General features: G+C 46.7%; 1 protein-coding gene across 3 annotated transcripts in view; it reads right to left on the minus strand.

Annotated features, from left to right (window-relative positions):
- Positions 1–15,515, minus strand: part of CARD19 (caspase recruitment domain family member 19) — a 330,029-nt gene that overhangs the window by 271,937 nt on the left and 42,577 nt on the right. For 2 of the 3 annotated variants that reach the window (XM_069643604.1, XM_069643606.1), the window contains exon 2: positions 3,984–4,058. The exons of the other annotated variant lie outside the window; for it this stretch is intronic. In XM_069643604.1, the coding sequence (XP_069499705.1) occupies positions 3,984–4,020 (37 nt within the window). In that variant the 5' untranslated portion in view covers positions 4,021–4,058. The remainder of the gene's footprint in view (positions 1–3,983; positions 4,059–15,515) is intronic. 3 annotated transcript variants of the gene reach the window in all.

Raw genomic sequence — 15,515 nt, forward strand, 5'->3', positions numbered from 1 at the left:
TGTAGCCATCAATGCCCTGGGAGCTCTCACTGTGGGTCCCAGGGTGTTAGGCAGAATTGCATGTAGTACCCTCTGGGACCACCACATACAATAAAGACTACAGGTGTAAGCCAAACCAACCTTTTATATAAGTCTGTACTACACAGTTTTGTGGTAGCGAGCTGAGCAGCCAGGCTGATCTCAAGAGGGAATGTGAGGAGTACAAGAGGTTACACAGATGTCTTACAATCACAGTGGTTCAAGTAGACACTTACACTCAAAGTCTCTTGGTAAAACACTTATTCATTTATTACACAGTCATTTAGAAAACATTTACTAGAAGTAGGCAACTTAATATTATACACAAACACTTCAATATCAAACCAATAAGTTTCTGAAATAGGAGCAAAATGGCATTCCAGTTACTTTCAATGGGAGAAGAAAATGCACAAGTTAGCAGAATAGATCACAAATACTTTCTTAGGCAGTGCAAATAGTTTTAGTTCACTAGAGGACTCGATTCAGTTCAATAGGCCTAGGCCAAAGTGAATGGACTAGTGTCTTGCACAGGAAAGAGCAGTTTTTGAAGTAAACGGTAAAGTCTTTTCCAAAGTTCTCAGAAGTAGTTTGTACAAAAAAGAATCATATGTAGGGTCACAAGCTGATTAGACCTGCAAGTTGGGAAAGTTTCACGAACTTTCACTGCGAGAGAGTCGTTCTCTCAATCGGGTTGGCACAGTACCGTAATATGAAGCAAAAACTGCAGCTGAAGACGTTGATTCCTGGCAGTTCCTGCAGATCTCACTGTTCCTGAGCCTCACTCGTGTGGCCAAGAGGGAGGACGTTGGGGTACTCCTTCACTACACGGGATCGTCGGAAAACGCGTACAAAATGGAGTGACTTCGGTTTGAGTAGCTGTCATCAAGCACACAAGCTGGCGTCTCTCCCCCTGGTTAATCCTAACCAGCTCTGAGAATGGTATCCAGGTGGCTTACGAGTTTATTGGTCCCACCAACTCAAAGGAAGAAGTCGTACTTGAAGGGGCTTCTCTGTCGAGATGAACTTGGCAATTCGGACCTGCAGCAGGGCTTCACTTGGCAAACCAATGGTCCAGGAGTTGCAGCAGCCATCCTCTTCCAGCTCGTCTTCGGTTCTTTGGTTCCAGTGGTCGACTCTGCGTTCTAGTCCAGGAGACTCGCCTTTTAAACAGTTTTCTCCCATTAATTCCAGCCTAGTTGCCACTCACCCAGCAGGGTGGCTGTCCTTGCTGGACAGTCAGCCAGCCAATCACGCCAGAGTGCATTTGGCTCTCCTAGGAGACCAAGCACAGGGTGTTTCGGGCACCTCCCTCACTTCCTGCCCACCCCAGACACTCAGACGCTAGAGGTGGTCTTCAGTCCTGAGGCCTGCCAAAGGCATAGAAACAAAGTGACCAAACCAGGTTTGGCGCGCCAAGACACTAGAAGGACTGTTCTAAAAAGAAATGGTGAAAAAAGAAGACTGGGACCTGTTTAAACTAAGGGGCTTAAGGTGCCATCCTATAAAACATGGCTCCCGCGATTTTTAGCTACCGGTGTTCGTGGTCGGGAAAAATTCATGGCAGTTTGTTGTAAAAACACTGCCACCAGCCATTTCGATAGGAAAGGGTAGCACTTGACTGCTACATGTGTTTCTAGACACAGAGGATACTAGGTAACCCCTCCAGCACTTTATAGGAAGATAGTGTGTGATGGGTCTAGGAATTTAAAAAGACTAGTAAAGTCAATTTAACTTTACATTCTCTGGGAAAGAGTAGTTTATCCCAGAGAAGGTATTTAAACCGCGGGACACCCTAGAGGCTTCCCTGTGTCACTGCACTGAAGGTGCTGTGTGACACAAATAAAAAAGATGATGCCTATGAAGTTGGTTAAAACTCCATAACCAAAGAAAATAAACACAGAAAACAAACAGAATTAAAAATACAGAGTCCCAAAGTTCAGCAAAAGAGCTGGGGTCTCTAAGGTAGAGAGGAATTAGCATATTTTTGGAACTCTCCCTAACACCATCAAAGCCCTGGGAGCTCTCAATGTGGGTCCCAGGACCAGAGATAAGTGGGGAGGGAACAGCTGAGAGGGTGTTTATGAAGCATGGTATAAGCAGTAGCAAGACACTACACGTTGCATCGTTGCTCTCTCAGTACAGGAACAAGGTTAAAACTCAGAACAGCCTGCGAGGAAACAAGCTACTATGAACATGAGCTCAGAATACTATTTGCTTAGTTGTTCCATTTGTGTGTTTTGTGTTGCTACTGCTACATGCTTTTCGCAAATTGTTTCTACATGTATGGTCTTGCTCTGATCAATGTCTGCCATTGCTCCGCTATATGTGAGGTTACTGGAACTAGTGTGAATGCTACAAGTGCCAGGCACTCCTACACATGTAAGGGGCGCCCTTAGGAGTTAGGGTGTTAGGTTTTGGTAGGAGGTTGAGGAGTAATGGTCACAGTGAAGAGTGACAGATTCAGGTGTGGGTTTTTGCCTCAAGGTTGTATGATATGCTGTGCGTTTATCCTATTTTCCGCTATACCCATCCATTCTTCGCTCATCCGCCCCCTACTCCCTCACTGTCAGTCGCTTCTCCAAGCAACGAGTTGGTGGCAGATTACTCTCTTCGGCTGGGGCCTCTCTCTGGAACAGCCTTCCTGCCACCCTGAAACTCGAGGAGAACCATCTCCGGTTCCGGAAGCACCTCAAAACCTTCCTCTTTGCCTCTGCTTTCTCTCCCCCTCTCCCCTGCTGATTTCCTGACTGAAACTGCTCGCATTACCTGGCCACCCTTTCTGATCTCTGGCTCAGGCCCCATCAATTTCCCACTTGCACTGCCTCCCTGGCAACCCCTGCACCTGGGGACCGTTCTGTATCCCTACAGTCCCCCTACCAGCACTTTGTCTGCACTTACTTGCCACTTGATGGCCGTTAATTTATTTTTTCTTATTTAGTCCACTTTACTCTTGTACTGCACTTTCCCCACTCCCTTCCACCACGCACTTTTCCTTTTCCCCCCTTCCCATGCACTTGCGCGATCTGAATGACACTTGGCCTAGTAGGATCGTTGTCTGTCCTCCCTTTGTATCCCCCCTTGCCTCGTCGCGCCTTGAAACACTTGTGTATAGGTGCATTATAAATACCATATCATATCATATCATATATCATATCATTACTATTTCCTAATCCTCTTTCCCTAAAATCTCATCTACTACCATACACACAACGCCTCCCTAAGCCACTTTCTCACGTTGGTTACCTCATGGTGACCAGTTATTGTACAAATCGGAACCGGTGCCAAGCAAGGTGGGGAGGTCGTTCTCTATTCAGCTTCTGGGGTGGGGAGGAAGTGTGGATTCATGCACACCGCCCTGTGTGTTGCCAATTGCGAATGAGTGTTGATTTCATTGGTAGCTTTAGATGTTAAAGGCTCATTTTTACTTGAAAGAGTAAACCACTTCCTTTTTCTCATAATACCTACAAAGACACCATGAAAGGCATATTAGCGCCATTTGGTGAACACAGGCTTCAACGTTTTTTCTATCGGAAATTAAGGTAGCCTCAGAACTCGCTCTCCCAAATAATCTGTATTCTTCACGGGATGCACCGCAAGCATGAGTCTATAGTTACATGCTAACAGGCTTATACTTCTTTCCAAAATATGTCTGGAAAGAAGCATAATTGGACAAAGCAGAATTGGATAGTTGAAAGGTTACGGGCATATTGATATTGCTCATGATAGAGTTGGCTATGCACCAGTAGCTCAGGATAACATTAGCGAGACGCCTGCACCCGTTATATGTGATGAGCGATACACATACCAACTTAGCGAGAACACAGAGATGACTCCCCACCCATCTACTCAGATTCTTATAATATAGCCCAACACCACTCCAGAAGAAATCGTGAAAATGGGACATCTTTCCCACGAAAATTCCAAATAAAACTTCATGATCTTTTTCCTTGCAGAAAAGGACTTACCTCTGATCCATGCTTGACTCCATAAATGTCTCAACATGATAGAGTGAACCACGTCTCACCTGCTGCTGCCCAGTTCTGCAAAGAAACACAGAAAGCTTGCCTTTGTGAAAAAAAACTTTGTCAACGGCCTCAGCCCACAAAGCACATAAAACATTACCATTCTACAGAGTCTAGGGCTGGACCCGGCAACACACTGAATAGCAAAATCTAGACATATTTACTGGATGCATAGCAGAGTGCGTCTTTATTGCTCAATCCCTATACGCCAAAGGATATTTGATTATATACTGCGCCCTTCAGCCCAGGTTCTTTGGGTATTCCGTCCTGCATGTCAAAATGCTTTAATAGACTAGAAGAAATTTGACTATTTTGTTCATTCAGCCTTGTGTCCTGGAAAACTAAGATACGAATGTCAATATACTTTTGACAACAGCCTAGAAGGTTAAGATTCAATGATCAGGAGCTAAAACCATCTCCTGAGCGTCAGGCTGCAAGTAGTCGCTGGGTACAAGAAGTGAGTATGCAGCGCTCGGAAAATCTAACTTCTGCAGGAAAGGCAAACTTTAACTTTTTCCAATTATGTATGATCCATCATGTATCAATGTTACCTCATTTTTCTTTAATATCAATTGTAAATTCTCAAAGTTAATTAGACATATGTATGTTTTAAGGCACCAGTTGGCCTGGGGAGCCAAAAGTAGATTCCAGTAGCTGTTGGTTTCATGCTAACCAGGCTTTCCTAGGATAGAAGCAGGAGCTAAATAGCTCCCAGCTGCCTTCAATTTCGAACCCTGTATTGCTGATGCGTTTTGAGGCTGATGTGTCTTAAGATCTTATCTCTGAAGCATGCAGATACAAATTGATTCATGAAGAGTTTTCCAAAGCATGAGAAATTATGTTCTTTATTTAACATGTAGTTGTCTAGTAAAAATGGTCAGAAAACACAAATAACTATACTAGTCATAAAGCGTATTTGACTTAAAATAACTACAAGACACATGACACAGTATTAGGTCAAAAGACTTTGTTTTTTTAAACAAACACAAAAAAAAACGATTTAGAAAGACTGCTCTGTGACCGCACAGAGGGCTGATGGGCATGCCAGGACCCAAAAGCGCTGTCTGGGGAGAACGGGTAAGGGTTTGTGCGTTGCGTGTTCTTGTGCGTGTTGTGTTTTTTTGGTGCAGGGGAGTCTTGGGAGGGGAGGGAGGCGGGGGGCGGAGAGAAGGGGCTCGGGTGGTGAAACCCCCTCCGATTTGGAAGAAATCCTGCAAGAGGGAAGGGGGCGAAGGAATGTGATTTTTTTCGATTTTTATAGGCTGCCTAAAATCGGCACAAAAAAATATAATTGGTATTTTTGTTAGGTGACCTACAAAAATCGGAAAATATTACAGAGCCAATGACACGCTTGATAGGGCCTCCAAAGCAAAGGAGTGATTTCTGCCCTGGAAGGAGGGGGTTGCCACAGTGGATAGATATTGCCGGACCCCCCTCACAAGCGCAGGATTACACCCTGCAAAATCCACCTTGCTTTGGAGTAGTCCTGATCTGGTTCCAAACTGGAATATTTTCTACCTACCCAGGCTCGGTGCATAGACACAGTGCAGGATTAGCATGGGAGATGTAGTAGGTGTCAGCAGGCGCCGGCTGACAGATGTGCAGCAGGCATACAATGCCGGAGTATGTGAGGTCATGGAATGTGAGTTAGAAGGTTATGTTTTCAAGGAGCCGTTAAGTAAGCTGTTGTTTCTGCAGCTGGCTGAGGCTGATGGAGTAGTATCCATGGGGTTCATTTTTTATATAGATGAAGAATTATGAACTCACAAGAGCTCTATTGAGTACTTGGATTATTGCATACTTCAGGAGACACCCTCATTCTATTGTGATCGGTCTGCTTATGCAGCTGGCGGTACTCCACTGAGGCCTCTACTGGCAGCCTTTTTCCTTCCAGAGGGAGCCTTTGCCCAGTATCTCTCAGGTTGTCTTATTGGAGATATAGACTGCCTAACGGGAGCCATGACTACCACCATGCAGTCCTCCATCTCTACACAATGAGGGCAAATATGTTAATTTCAGAAAGATCCAGTAAACAATACGAACACATTACAAAGAGTTAATCAGATATAAATTGTCCTCCTAATACAAAAACAACTCTCTTCCAGGTTGCACCTCAGAATCTACTAAAATATTGAAAGGTACACTATATAAAAAATAAATTAAGCTAATTCACAATTTAATATAGAAAAAGCATTCTCCAGGTAATTTTTATTTGGCAACAATAATAACGTTTCACCTAGGATGACGTGAATAGTTGTGAGGTTTGCAAATAAAACAATATAGCATGGAAACCCCCCCCATAGATATCCATCATGAGCTATGTAGTTGAATCACTGCAAAACAATACTTTGCTCTGGTGGCAATATGCAATTCCTTTCACAAATTTGAAAATAATGTTACCACTTGTTTCCAATTGTTCACATATACCTGCCTTTGTGTAGCACAATAATGTTCAACACTCCTGGAGTATCTTGCCACCGTTAGACAAATGACAGACTTTTATGGTGTTAACCAACTCAATGGTATTCTTTTCATTTACCTACAAATGAGTAGAGGTTTTTCAGATGCACTGGAGAATCTGAAATGGATGCATTAGTCTAGAATTCTATTTGATCGCTTTAATCCCTCCTCTCCTAATATAGGCATAAACAATTGCCAGATGCTTTTACCAAGTGCATACCATGAACAAAACAGTAGACAATGCTAGGTTTTGCAAGAGCTATAATCACATTGAAAGGCCTTCAGGGTTGTCAAACTCCAGGCCTCGATGGCCGGAAAGCTGATGGGTTTTCAGGATATTCCTCATTAATATTCATGAGCAAAAATGTGCATACACTTAGAATCACTGTATGCAAATGTCTCTCATGAATATTAATAGGGGGTTTCCTGAATATACAACATGGATACAGCCCTCGAGGCCTGGAGTTGGACAACCCTGCTCTTAGCTCTCGATTAACATACAATAAATCTCAATTTGGCCAGGAGACCTCATTCACGAAATGGAATGATATATAGGCTTCCTTGTTCAAATCAGGCTTGCAAAGGAATCACAGCTGAGAGGGAATTCATCAACTCTACCAATCGTGCAGTTCTGCACAGAAAAAACAGGAAGTGAATCACAACTGCCTGGACAACTTTCAGGTCACACACTATGGAAGACTTTTTAGTGACAAACTCCTCCCTGCCTCTGTACACAAGACCCTTCCTGCTGAATCAATCCTCCATTCCCTGACAATCATCTACAGCTCCCTAACTCAAGGCACCTTCCCCTCAACTCTCACGACTGGAAAAATCCTTCTGCTTCTCCGAAACCAATACTGAACTTTAATGCCCTCAGCAACTACTGCCCAATCATGCAGCTTCACTTCCTACGTAAGCTCCTTGAGAAAGCAGTTGCCACGCAACTCCTTCAACACATCAAAGCCAACACATTCCTTTAGTCCTATCAATCTGGTTTCAGACCCAGATGCAGCACAGAAATGGCTACCATCAAGGTGATCGCTGATGCCCTTAAAATCCTTGATGATTGCCATCTTTGCCTCCTGGTTCTCCTTGAACCCTCAGCAGCATTTGACACAGTAGACCACCAGACACTGACCAAGTATCTACACTGCTGCATGGGGATCAGCAAGATCGGACTCAGCTGGTTCAAATCCTACCTTGCTAATCGCCACCAGTTTGTACAACTGAATTCCTCCAGATCACCAAATCTACCCATCACCTGTGGAGTCCTGTAAGAATCCATCCCCTCCCCCGTGATCTTCAATCTTTACATGGAACCTCCTCACTCCACAAAACCTCTACATCCAACAATATGCAGATGATGCACAGCTCTACTTCAAGGTACCCTCCAACAAAGACATCCACAGGCTCAATGCTTGCCTCTCATTGATCCAGTACTGAAGCTCAATCCCTCCAAGACTGAACTCCTATTCCTGACCAACAGCACTGAACACCCTCACAACCAGACCTGGCTCTCTGCTATGCACCTCGAGGGCTTCACACCCCAAATGGCGGCCGCGCCAAGACCCTTGGTTCAGACATCAACAGACACTTCTACTTCAACTAGCACATAGCAAAGAAGACACAGAGGTATCAATGGTCTCTCCTACGCAACATCAAGCCTTTCATCCCATCCCGGTGATTACCCCAGCACCACTGTCTTGCATGCTCCTCAAATTGACCACATCACCACGACCATCATCGAACCACACTGGCTTCCGCTGCAAGCCTCATCTTCAAATCCTGCAGCATCATCTACAATGGGAAATTGCTGTCGCTGCAATTTCCAAGATGGCCACCGCTTTCACCACGATTTGAACCCCTGCCTGAGTGCTCTCCCATTGGCCATTTGAATTCCTCAAAGCATCCTATTGGGGACCGGCAGGCTTTAGCCGGCCCCCTCACCAAAGGCCCACTTCCTGGGCCCCACTCACTTGCTGCGTCTTCTCATTACATTGGAGCCTGGATCATCTGCTCCATCACCAGCTGATCACACGCCTGGAGGCTGTGCTGCTGGCAACATCAATCCTGCACAGATGTAGGAGCTTGAACAAAATTCTACTGCAACATGCTCTTCATTTTGGGAAAGGAAAACAAATAAAAGAAAAAAAAAATGGATTTCTAACCATCTTGTTATTTCCTGCGTGTTCGCTGCACTGCCCGCATTGCCTGTTGTGCCCAATTTCTTCTTTGGGGCCCTGAGGCTAACAGACCTGTACTGTGGCTTCCCCACTGCAATTTCCAAGATGGCCTCCACTTTCACCACAATTTGAATCCCTGCCCGAGTGCTCGCCCATTGGCCATTTGAATTCCTCAACCTCAAAGCATGCTATCGGGGACCGGCAGGCTTTAGCCGGCACCCTCACCAAAGGCCCACTTTCTAAGGCCCCGTCTGCTGTCTGACCGTGTCTGGGAGGCCCTCCTGCACCTCTGACTATCAGAATGGACTTTATTGGCGATTCTGAACCTAACAGCACTGCTGACTTCTCCATGGTTTGTCACCCATACACACCATTGCCTCCTACCCCTCTGACTGTCCCACCCTCAATACTTCTCGCCTGGACTCCCTCTCTCTCTACCTACAGCAGTGCCCGGGATGTAACTGTGTTGTCACCTAGTTGCTCATTTAAACCTAGCGTGTCCTGGGCTGCAACTGTGTTGTCATCTAGTTGCTAATTTAAACCTCGCGTGCCAGGTGGCTGTAACTGTGTTCACACAGCTGCTAAATTTTGTTTGTTGTCTGGCCAAGTGACTGTATTGTGCTACCCTGTCCTGCTGTTCTTTCTCGTCCACCTCTTCCACCCCCGCGCTCTCTTTTTCACCTATCTTCTCCAACTGTTTCTCCATTGACTATCCTACCTTTCCCACTAAGTCTGGCAGGAAGAAGTACAAAAAGGATATCTTAGTCTCTAAACTTGGTCTCCAAATCGTGGACACTTACACCAGCGCTTCCTCCACACAGACCCTCACTGGCATAGTTTGTCGTTCCTTCGCCAGACCTATGGACTCTCCATATGGGCTATGTGCTCTCTCCTGTCTCCTCCTCTCCCATTAATGGTGCCACCCGGTGGGTGGCCCTCCTGGCCTCCTTCCACTCTTCTAAAGTCATCATTCATATTTAACGGAATGGCACCGTCTTGGTCCAAGTCCCCCAGGACAACCTCTTCCTCTTTGACAAACGCTTCCCGTACCTCATCAACTGCCTTCTTTCCTTCCCCTGCTGTGCCTTCTCTCTCCTCTTCAGCTTCCTTGCCTCCTACTGCTGCCTTCTCATTGGATACCTTGCCCTCTCCTCCCTCCTCCCTCCTCTTCTGCCCCCCCTCGGCCTCCTTCTACACCTCTGCAGGGCATACCTCTGATTTGTACCCGTCCCCAGAAGTCTTTCAAGGTTAGCAACCTTCTCCATATTGCCACTCTCAGCTCTCGCTCTGCTGTCAAACACTCCTCTGACATCGGGCATCTTTAGGAAGAACTCGACCTCGATGTCCTCAGTCTCCCGAGACATGGTTGATATTGATATTTCATTTCTATCGCGCTTGTACACAAGGTTCACGGCCATCTCTGTCACGAGCTTTGACACTCTCCTCCCTGATGGCTACAAGATCATCTCCCTGCCCAGATCCACCTGTCCGGGTGGGGGGGGGTAGCCTTTATCTTCCCGGGGTGGATTTATGCCTCTGTGATTCCAATGCAGGCCTACTCCTCCTTCGAACGCCTTGTATGCAGGCTTTCTCTCTCACTCTCACCATTGCCACTATCGGCCACCTGGTCAGACTACCTCCTTCCTCTTCGAGTGGGCAGACATCTCCTCCTCCCTCGACCACTCAACTCCTCCTCCTTGCGGACCTCAATATCCATCTGGATACTTCCTGTCCCTCCTCCGGACTCTTGAGACCTCTGCGACTCACTCTCTCTTTCTATTTTTCCCTCTGGCCCGACTCACTCTGAAGGGTAGAATCTGGATGTTCTCATCTCCTCTGACCTTCCCCTCGATAACCCTTTCACCACTCTTCTCCTGCAGCAATCACTTTCTCCTCTCCTCCCATCTCTCCCTCTCTATCCCGCAGGCCAAGCCAGCTCCAGCACTGCCACTTACCTTCGGTCATCTGGCCCATGAAGCGTGTGTCAGTTGAGGCTTTCGCTGCCACTTTCTCTCCCACTCCTCCACCTCTGGCTGACTCTCACACTGACACTGCCCTTTCCAAGTTCCACTCTGCAATCTCTGATACTCTCCATGTTCTTGCCCCCGTCACGAAGATCCGCTTGAAGCCCAAAGCCAAGTGTAGCTCTTGGTACGATTCTGACCTTGTCACCCTGAAATGCAAATGTGGGGTTGCCGAGAGGAAATGGCAGGCATCTTGTGCATCCTCTGACAAACTGGCCTGCCGTCTACTCCAAAGACAATACCGGCTCTCTGTCCGCACTAAGAAGCGAGCTCACATCCAAGCCTGCATCTCTGCGGCATATAACAACTCAGCCGAACTCTTTCAAATCTGCAGGGAATTGGCCAATCCTGCTGCAGTCTCTACTTCTCCTGTCGACCTCACAGGCCCTCTGCACGGTCCTGGCTTCTCGCTTCATCTCTAAAACCCAGGACATCCTGTCCACCCTCTCGTCCTCTCCTCCTCTCTCTGCCTCTCTCTCTCTCTCGCTCTCTCTCTCTGCTACTTCTGGCCCCCTTATCACCCGCCTCTACTCTTTCTCTGCCTTTCCTCTGTTCTCCCCTGACGATATTTCTAGACCAGTCCGATCAATCAAAGTCTTGTCAAAACAGGTTCTTCCCCGTTTGTCAAAAACCATCAAGGACCATATTGACAACGTCGCTCCGGCCCTGGCTGCCTTCTGCAATCATTCCTCTGCCACTGGAGCCTTCTCCTCTCCTCTGAAGCACTTGCTTGTGCACCCGCTTTTCAAGAAACCCACAGCCGACCCCTCCCTCCCAGCTAACTATAGCCCAATCTCTATCACTCCTTTCCTGAGCAAAGTCTTGGAAAAGCTGGCCATCTCACAGCTTAACATCCACACTGATTTTGTTGGCTGTCTCCATGACCACCAGTCTGGTTCCAGAGCTGCTAGAAGCACAGAAACTGCTCTTTTGAACATCAGTGAAGACCTGCTCTCCAGCCTCGGTTCTAATCTCCCCTTTGTGCTCATCCTACTTGATCTCTCTTCTGCCTTCGGCGCGGTCAACCATGTCATCCTGCTCAACCACCACCGTGATAACCTGGGTATCACTGATCAGGCCCTGGCTTGGCTGACCGCTTTCCTCTCTGACCAACCCTCCCAGGTCCAACTTGGGTCCTTCCTTTCCTCTATCTCACTCTCCACTTGCGGTGTTCCCCAGGGGTCTAATCTCCCTCCCTGGCTCTTCAACTAATACTTGGAACCCCTCACCCACCACATTGCTGCACTCTGTTATCCGCATAGCACTGAAAATTAGAACACCCAGCTCGTTTTCAGGCTCCCTTCGGCCACCTCCTCTCCCTCTCTCATATCCGACTGACTGACTGTCTACAATCCAGGAGTGGTGTGCCGCCAATGACCTCTGCTTCCATGCCAGCAAGACAGAGATGCTTCTCATCGGCACTCCTGCAACTCCTTTTGCTGTCACTCTCTGGCTGGCCTCCCTTGGGCCTCTTCGTGCTCCCACCTGTGAGGCTAAGAACCTCGTGCTCACCTTCGACTCCACACGTTCCTTTTCTCCACACATCTCTGACGTCTCTAAGAAGTCAAATTCCCAACTGCACCTCCTCATGGGTATTTTTCCTCTCCTTCCCCCAGAAGCTCACTTTTTCTATGGATCTGGTTCTCTCTAGGCTGGACTATTACAACAGCCTCTTTCTAAATCTGCCTGCCACTACTCTCCTCCCTTTGCAACTTATCCAGTAGAACTGCAAGACTTGTCCTTGGCCTCAAGCCCAGGGATCGTATCTCTCCAGCCCTGAAATCTCTTCATTGGCTTCCAGTGGCTGCAAGGATTAAGTTGAAGACCCCCTGCATTGTCCACAATGTCTTCTGGGGCCTGGGTCCTCAATACCTTCAACTCTCCCTCCGGAAATACCTTCCTACTCGAGCTCTTCAGTCATCTACCTCCAACTCCCTCAGGGTCCGTCGCTTCTCCAAGCAACGAGTAGGTGGTAGATCTCCCTCTTCGGCTGGGGTCTCCCTCTGGAACTGCCTCTCTGAAACTCAAGGAGACCATCTTCAGTTCCGGAAGCATCTCAAGACCTTCCTCATTGCTTCTGCCTTCTCTCTTCCTCTCCTCTGATGAGCAGTCTGTTTCTGCACTGTGTTCCTAGCTACCCTCTGAATCCAGGCTCATATCCCTGCCCACCTATCTGCATGCCCTCACTGCCTCCCGGCAACCCTTGCACTTGGGTCTGTATCTGCGACCCTACAGTCCCCTTACCTGCACTTATCAGACACCCACTGTCTGCGCTTAATTACTGCACTTGCCACCTGCTGGCCGCACTACCTATTGTTGTTATTTTATCATGTGTTCAACACTTTCCACTCCTCGCATGCCCTGTGCACTTTCCCCCTCCACTCTCCCCTGCGCTTGCGCATTCTCAATGTCACTGGGCCTAGTAAGATCATTGTTTTTCCTCCCTTGTACCCCTCCCTTGACTCGTCATGCCCTGAAACTTGTGTATGGGCGCGATATAAAAAAAAAAAAATCATATCAGATAATACAAGGATGTCACCCTGAAGTCCACAAGCTATCTCACTGAGAATTTCAATATCTCTGGAGGCCTATGACCCACCAGAAGTTGGTACATTTGCAGGCTTGAACTCTGCCGGTGGAGGAAGGAAAGAACCAGAAGACACGTCTAGACTGTCCATGCCCCAAGATTCCGGAACCCCTCTCCCGTCAACATCAGACCCTTGCTTCTACAGTTCAGGAAGGAGCACAAGACCCTCCTCTTCAAGAAATAGCTCTTCCCAAACAACTATGATCACACACCTTCCACTCCCCACCCTACCTGAGACTGGGTGGTCTGATCCCCACTGTTTTCCACCCAGGGTGTTTGTAGATCCCTTGCTGACAAATTGCCCACCTCGCCCATCCCATTTTGTTAGATCCCCATAACTTTGTTTCTCTGCTCCCCTAACCATGTTCTTCAATGATTGTAAAGCAAAGCGCTTGGTTGATTCTCGAAGCTAGGTCCATGCTTAATAAATACCCCAAAAATAATAATGATCCAACCATTTCAGGTAGTGCCTCCACTGTGTCACTGTAATAGATGTTGAAGAGGAGGGCTAGCATGGCACAGCTGTTCCGCTCCCCCGATCACAACGGCAGCAATAGTCCCTCCAGTACCAAATCTCGCTCCATCCGAGTTAGAGTAAATGCCCAATGGTTAGTCTAAGCAGTCTAAGCTCAACATCAGAATCAGTAGTGCTTCCCATTTGTTTTCCATATCAACACAATTGAATATTAATTGACGATCCAAAAAGGAAATGAGTGCTTGGTTAATTACCTGTGTCCCTTCTTTACATCCGGATTGTATATTGTAACTAATACTGTTTTTATCTGCCAAATAATACAATTTGTTAAGCAACACCATCCAATAGAAATTAGATCCTGCATCTAGGTGTGCAGATACTAGGAAACTTTCAGTCATCATTTTTAAAAAGGGGGACAATGAGTCCTTACGATTGGCACATAGACGCTGGGCAGAACTATCGCCACAGGCACTTAGTTGGGTGCTTGCATCACAAGGGTGCACTAAAGCAGGAAAAACGCCAAGGTTGCATACTTAAGCAATAAGCCCCTCAAGGTAGTTCGTGAGGGCCTTAACGAAGGCCCTGGGACATTTCCTGACATGTTAATAGTCACCCACCCCCGGCGAGGGGGCTTATTGCCATTAGTAGCCCGGCCCGTTAGACCGGGGTACTAATAATGCCTTTTTTAAAGTTGTGTGTAGCCTTCGAAGAAGAAAATAAATGACTGGTACGGAATGGGGAGAATGGACTATGTGTAGTCCCTTCTCCCTTTCTATGGTGGCCACTGAAAAAAGAAGAAAAAAGTAAACAAAAAAGATGGCCACCAGGGAACGGGGAGAAGGGACTACACATAGCGCTTCTCCCTTTCCATGGTGGTCATGACGCAGCTGCAAGTGGCTTTGTCAGGCTGGTAACGACCTGGCGAGGGCCAATTAGCTTGCTTGTTACAAGCTCATTGTCCCTCGCCGGGTAATAATTTGAGAAATCCTCACTATGATATGAGCATCCACTGAAGCATTTCCCTCGTATAATGTGGAAACATGGGACAGCTATCTGAGCTAATACACTGCATTCCAGCGAAATTACTTACATCTGTGAGCCTCAGGCAGTTACGGATTCTTTTTCTCAAATGTATTGTTTGATCTCCAACAAAGAATCTAGGAACGTTTGTTCCTTTGCTGTAATCAATTCTTTATATGCTGCCCTAAAAAAAATGTGCACTGCTGTTCGGGTAGGTGAAATCTATGCAACTAGTAGTAGCGATTGTGCTTTCATTTGATGTATTCCTTGTCATATCAAGTGGCTTCTTTAAACACTGTTTGTAGCTTCGGACATGGAAGGAAAGACTAACAGGGTTTTTGGCCCACCATTCAAACTCTGCATAAGCCTGATCGATTAGGAAAGGACATTGGAAGGTCAAGACTAAACAAAATTGAATAAGGCCAGAGTAGTTAGTACTTGAGAAGAGGCGGTTTAAGGATCGAAACTAGCCCACCCAATGTATCTAGAACACACTACCATGCTTAATCTCTTCCTCCGGTAAGGTAACTTTTCTATGCTGGAAGGAATAGTAAGGTTTATGAAAAGTTGAATTGAAATCACTTTCGATACTGGAGATTATCTCAAGGTTATAAACTCTCCACCAAGACGATATATGCACAAGCAAGAATGTGATGTTCAGGTACCTTGGGACTTGTAAGCTAAATTCTTTTCAGAAATTATATACACAATGACACTTGTAAAACC

The sequence above is a fragment of the Ambystoma mexicanum genome, chromosome 2p (genome assembly GCF_040938575.1).
Source record: "Ambystoma mexicanum isolate Mex_15411 chromosome 2p, UKY_AmexF1_1, whole genome shotgun sequence".
Lineage (NCBI taxonomy): Eukaryota > Metazoa > Chordata > Amphibia > Caudata > Ambystomatidae > Ambystoma > Ambystoma mexicanum.